The sequence below is a fragment of the Tasmannia lanceolata genome, unplaced genomic scaffold (assembly GCF_043159265.1).
Source record: "Tasmannia lanceolata isolate RefF3 unplaced genomic scaffold, GAP_Taslan_0.1 ptg000015l, whole genome shotgun sequence".
In the NCBI taxonomy this organism is placed as follows: Eukaryota; Viridiplantae; Streptophyta; class Magnoliopsida; order Canellales; family Winteraceae; genus Tasmannia; species Tasmannia lanceolata.
In genome coordinates this window covers 13,909,438-13,915,959 of record NW_027518692.1, presented here as the reverse complement: position 1 = coordinate 13,915,959, position 6,522 = coordinate 13,909,438, and the positions used below count along the sequence as shown (strand labels likewise).

Genomic DNA, 6,522 nt, shown 5'->3' with positions numbered 1-6,522 from the left:
TTGATTTTGTGTAAGCTCAAAAGGGTTTTGCAAAGGATTCTTTTAATATACTTGTTTTTTTTTTAAAGGTTTTTTATTTGAAGCTCTGGTCGGCTAAGAAAAGCCTTCAGGTGCTTTAAGCATAGTATTTCTTGAGTTGGTCAAGGTTTGTTGGCTTTGTTACCTTTTCTCCATTTTCATCGAGGAGTCTGACGGCTTTTCCAGGCAGGACTTCGTCAACAATGTATGGACCTGACCATTTCGGCTTGAATTTACCCCTTGGATCATATACCGGTGCCCGGAATGATTTCAGAACAAGATCTCCTTTCTTGAGGTCTCGAACTCGAACTTTCTTGTTGAAGGCTCTCTCGACGCGGCGTTGATATCCCTGAACATGGTACAATGCTTTCAGCCTCTTTTCGTCAATCATTTGTAACTCCTGATATCTGGCTTGAGCCCAAACAGATTCTGGCAACCCAGCTTCCACCATCACTCTCAGGGAGGGAATTCGCAGTTCAACAGGCAAGACAGCTTCCATTCCGTACACCAGAGAATACGGAGTTGCACCTATAGAGGATCTGATCGACGTCCTATAGGCCCACAAAGCATATGGGAGCTTGTTCGACCAATCTTTGTAAGTCTCTGTCATCTTGCTGATGATCACTTTGACATTTTTATTAGCAGCTTCAACAGCTCCGTTTGTTTGGGGTCTATATGGCGAAGACTTATGATGCTTGATCTTAAACTCCTCACACAGGCGGGCCACCTCCTTCTTGAAATGGGACCCATTGTCTGAAATTAGTTCATGTGGTACTCCATATCTGCAAATAATATTTGCTTTGATGAACTTTGCAACAGAAGCCGAGGTCAATGATGCATACGAAGCAGCTTCTATCCACTTTGTGAAGTAATCAATGGCAACCAAGATATACTCATGCCCACTAGAAGACTTCGGACTTATCTTCCCGATGATATCTATTCCTCATACTGAGAATGGCCACGGTGAAGTGAGAGAATGCAACTGAGAAGGCGGTACATGGATGAGATTGGCATAGACCTGACATTTGTGACATTTCTTCACATAGGCATAGCAATCTGCCTCCATTGTCGGCCAGTAATAACCAAGTCTGAGAATCTTCCTTGACAACATCTTTCCGTTCATGTGAGGTCCACAGACTCCTTCGTGTGTCTGCTCTATGAGCTCAGAGGCTTGATCCTCATCTATACACAAAAGTTGGATTCCATCGAACGACATTCTGTACAATTCTTCACCACAAATGACAAAGTTAGAGGCCAATTTCTGAAGAGACCTTCACTCTTTTCCTGAAGCTTTCGGTGGATGCCCCTTGCCTAAGATGAGGTTTTTGATATCTGTGTACCAAGGCTTGCCATCTGAACACCTCGATGCTATTTCAATAGCGTTAACATGTGACGGGGCCCATTGAAGTCTTACTTCTAATGGTTGAACCTCCATTGTCGCAGAAATGTCAAGCATCGAAGCCAGAGTAGCTAATGCATCCGCAAAATGATTCTTCGTTCTGGACAAATGAGTGAATGTGATATTTCTGAATTTTCTGAGTAGAGACTCTAGGTACGTATTATACGGGATCAACTTATCGTCTCTTGTTTTCCAGTGTCCGTTGGTTTGATAGATAATCAGAATTGAGTCCCCGAATACATCTAGGTCCTGAATGTGCATTGCCATAGCTGCTTCCAAACCTGCGATACACGCCTCGTATTCTGCCATATTGTTTGTGCACTTGAATTGAAGCTTGATGGATATAGGGATATACTCTTTTCTTGGTGACACCAACACCGCCCCTACACCTTGGCCTCGATTGTTGACTGCTCCATCGAAGTACATCAACCACTTTGTGTCTGGAACTTCATCTTCCACAGTCATTATCTCCTCATCTGGAAACTTTGCTTTCAAAAATCATTATTTTCTGCTGGTGAATCGGCTAACTGTTTAGCTATCACGCACCCCTTAATTGACTTCTGTGTGACATAAGTGATATCGAACTCAGACAATAACAACAACCACCTGGCGGTTCTTCCGGTGAGGGCTGGCTTCTCGAACAAGTATTTCAATGGGTCCATCCGTGAAAGTAGAACCCTATTTGATAACAAATAATGCCTAAGCTTTTGAGTAGCCCAAACTAGTGCCAGACAGGTCTTTTCGAGGATGGTGTACTTCTGCTCGTAGTCCAACATTTTCTTCCTGATGTAGTAAATGGCTCTTTCTCGCTTTGACTCTGGGTCTTGCTGCGCTAACATACACCCCATCACTGTGTCAGTAACAGACAAGTACAACAACATCGGTTGTCCTGGTATGATTGGTGACAAAACTGGTGGTAAAGCCAAACACTGCTTGATTTTCTCGAAAGCTTCTTGACACTCTTCATTCCATTTCTTTGAAGCATTCTTCTTTAAGAGCTTGAAAATCGGTTCACAAGTCGTTGTCAACTGTGCAATGAACCTTCTCAAGTACTAGACCTTGCCTAAGAACCCACGAATCTGCTTCTCGGTTTTTTGAGGCGCCATTTCTTGGATAGCTTTGATTTTCTGCGGATCTACTTCAATCCCTCTCTGGCTGACCAAGAATCCCAGCAGTTTTCCTGATGTAACCCCAAATACACACTTATTCGGGTTGAGACGGAGCTTGAACTTTTGGATTCGCTGGAAGAATTTTCTCAATGCCCCTGCATGCTCTTCCCTGGTCTTCGCTTTAACGATCATGTCATCAACATATACTTCGACCTCTTTGTGTATCATGTCATGCAGTAAAGTGGTAGCAGCCCTCTGATATGTTGCCCCAGCATTCTTGAGTCCAAATGGCATAACTCTATAACAAAATGTCCCCCATTGAGTGATGAAGGCCGTCTTGATCATGTCTTCAGGAGTCATCTTGATCTGGTTGTATCCTGAGAATCCATCCATAAATGAAAGGAGAGCATGGCCTGCTGTGTTGTCCACCAAGATGTCAATGTGTGGCAAAGGGAAATAATCTTTCGGACTTGCTTTGTTCAGATCTCTGAAATCCACACACATTCTGACTTTTCTGTCTTTTTTGGGCACCGGTACTATGTTGGCTAGCCATTCAGGGTATTCAACAACTTGTATGAAGCCAACATCCAATTGTTTCTGAACTTCATCTCTGACTAACAAGTCCCACTCTGGTTTCATTTTTCAGAGTTTTTGCTTTTTCGGCCTGGCACCCGGGATTAGGGGAAGTCTATGTTTAACAATGTCTTCGCTTAATCCCGGCATGTCATCATAGGACCAAGCAAAAACTTCTTTGAATTCCTTTAATAGGGCAATTAATTCCGCATGCTCTTCAGAAGTTAATGTTTTGCCAATTCGAATTTCCCGAATTAGGGTTTCATCACCAATATTGATGGTCTCAATTTCCTCTTCGAATGGTTTTGCTCGACGCTGCTCCTCCTGCCTAATCATGTGCTTGATTTCAGGGGGAGTTTCGTCGGCATCCTCATTAGAGGGGGAGTCTTGATTATTATTATTATCAATTTGATCAGATAAAGAAGCAGAAATTGAAGTAGAGACAGGCGAATAAAAAGAAGAGTCGTTTATTTCATTCAAAGAAATTGAAGTTACATCTGTTGACACGCCTTCAATGGGCTCGGTATTGAAATCTTTAGAAATCTTTACAGACTCATCATCAGACTGGACTATCGTATGAACAGACTTGACAGACTCGGTAGACTCAACGGAAGATGCAACGGACTCTGCATCGGACTGAACAACGGCATTAGAAGACTCCTCATCAATGGGCTCGATCACAACTGTACCTGCATCAAAAGAAACATCAGATATAGCAAACTCTATTTTTGACTCTGAAATGGACATATAGCTAGAGACAACAGACTCTTTGATAGAAACAGGACTGTACTGGATGATGACTTGGGGTATGACCTGGGAACTCCAGTTCGTGAGGGGTCCCTCCGCTGGGGTGATAAGGCTTTCAGGATCAAGGATCAGCGCATCTCCTCCGATCATGGCTACAATCGGTAACTCAACCTGGAACAGGGAATTCAGAAGACACGGCTCAAGGATATCAGCCCAATCAACCTCCAGTTCGATTTCATGAATCTGCAAACTCGGGTACTCATCTGGCAGCTCCATATCGAAAAATATCTCAAACCCCAGCAGCTCTTGCCCTGTTAACTCATCAACCCACAGCTCTGCGAACCCACAGAATGCAAAGTCATCTCCCTCTCTGCGGTACTTACCATTTCTGATCAGACTAAATGATTTCATCGGCAGCTCTAGACCCTGGCGTCGGAGCTCGGACCATTTCCGCATGTAATTTCTCATTTCTCTAATCTCATCACAAGAAGGTTCATATCCGAGTCCGAACAACCCTTCATTCTTTCTCATTACAGGCCATTCGACTATCCCCTGATGATTGCGACCTAGACCTGCACCAGGAAGGTACCCCTATTTACGCAGCATCTTTAGAACCCGGGGATTAGTGCAGGTGAGGAACAAAATCTCTTCATTCTTTGCTTTTTCAAATGATATGGCTGTGACTTCTATAGAGAACCCGGTCAGACTAACATCACCTTTCTTTTCTGAGGTACCCTCTTGCGAAATTTGGCCTACCTCCAAATCAGGATCACCCTTGACTGTTATCACCCTGTTGTTTCTGATGAACTTCAGTTTCTGGTGCAGTGAAGAAGGGATAACTCCAACCTTATGGAGCCAAGGTCGGCCAAGCAAGAGAAGGAAGGACGCTTTGATATCGAGCACTTGGAACTCTACTTCAAAGATTTCTCCTCCTATCAGAACTTCGGTTGCTAGCGTTCCGATAACATCGCGTCTGGTACCGTCATAAGCCAAAATTCCTTGTTCAGAAGGGATGAAGTCATTCGGCCCAAATCCCAGGACAGTAGCGGTGGCTAACGAACATACGTTCAGCGTGGACCCATTGTCAACTAATACATCTGGGACCTTCTTACCGTTACAGATAACAGTGATCTTCAATGGACGTGTATGATTGTGACCCTCAGATGTCAGATCTTCATCAGTAAAAGAAAGAGTCTTGGACACCCTACCCATCGCTACCAAACCAACCAGCTCATCAGATGTAATATTTACAGATACTTGTGTAGCATTCAACTCTCTTAGTACAACTTGACGGTGCTTTGGGGAAGCCATAAGCAAACCCCAAATTGAAATATTAGCCTGGGTCTTTTTAAGTTGACGTAAAAGATTCTCATCCTCCTCTTCGCAACTCGGCTTGTTCTGCTTCTGCGCTTTTGCGGCCCTTACAACTTCAGCTGGGTTCTCAGCTCTTAACTCGGTGAGTTTGAAAATTCGCCCACCTCGAGTAACATGGCGGACTTCGTCACATTGATCGTTCAAAAAATCGAAGTCATCGTCATCAAAGCTAAGAACATATAGAGCAACATCTTGGACTTCCTCTTCATTGCATTGAAGGATGTAGGGACCAGCAGAAGACTCAGCATAATCATCTTCATCTCCACCAAGCACATAAGGCTTCTCTTCCTCTACTTCTTCAATTTCCTCGCCAAATGCCAAGACAGTCGGTGAATCGGAAGCGATAGCACAAATCAAGGAAGCAGGGTCAAGAATAAGCTCTTCAATAAAAACCGCCCCAACTGTAGGTGGAGGCCGTGCAGCATGAGCTGGTAATAGATTCTGGGTAGTGTTTGGCATAAATACAACAATTTTTTTCGCTTCTATCATATCCTGAATTTTATGCCTCAAGGCCATACAGTTATCTGTTAGGTGCCCTGTTCCTTGATGATATGCACAATGCTGATCTTCACGCCAATATCTGGGGAGAATAGGTGGTGGAAGTCTCGGTTCTAAGAGAGTGATCTTTTTGTCTCTTAGTAACTTCTTGAGAGCGACAGATAAAGGGTAAGGTAGCGGATCAAAATGCCTTGGCGCTTTCCTCGCTGGCTGCTTTGTTTCTGCTACAACTCTTCTCATAGGGCGTGCAGCAACCACATTGTTAACTTCAGGCTTTGAAACTACCATTGGTTTCTTTCCATTCCTCGGATCAAAAGATGACTTCGCCAGAGAACCCTTCAACAACGCATCTTCAGTTATGGTTCCTGTCTTGATCAAGTGATTGAAGTCAGAATAATACTACGTCGCCATGAAGTGGTAATACTGCGGAGACAGGTTCTTGACCACAATTTTGATCTGATCTTCTTCAGAAGGGCGGTTAGTCATCTGGGCCGCTTTTCTCCTCCATCTTCTTGCAAAAGACGTAAATGTTTCCTGGGGTCCTTGCTTGATCGCTTTCAGATCCCTCTTCGTAACTTCTATTCCTTCTTCCATCAAAAATTGCTCAACAAACTTGTTAGCAATTTCGTCTAAAGTTCCAAGTTCTTCGGGTTTCAGATGAAGGAACCACTTCTTAGCTACTCCTGTTAGAGACCTCGGAAACACCTTGGTGATCTGCTCTGGAGACAGCCCATACCCTTCTAAATTTGAAATGAACGACCTCAGATGACTCCACGGGCACCCCCTCCCATCATATTTATCAAA

The 6,522-nt window shown here is 43.8% G+C and overlaps 2 protein-coding genes across 2 annotated transcripts; both read right to left on the bottom strand.

Annotated features, from left to right (window-relative positions):
• Positions 1–1,291: 1,291 nt before the first annotated feature.
• LOC143891748 (uncharacterized) lies at positions 1,292–1,726 on the bottom strand. Its single transcript, XM_077396279.1, has one exon. The coding sequence runs from the start codon at positions 1,724–1,726 to the stop codon at positions 1,292–1,294; it is 435 nt and encodes a 144-aa protein (XP_077252394.1).
• Positions 1,727–4,437: 2,711 nt separating this feature from the next.
• Positions 4,438–6,006, bottom strand: LOC143891746 (uncharacterized). Its single transcript, XM_077396277.1, has one exon. It carries the CDS (start codon positions 6,004–6,006, stop codon positions 4,438–4,440), a length of 1,569 nt encoding a protein of 522 aa, XP_077252392.1.
• Positions 6,007–6,522: the final 516 nt, after the last annotated feature.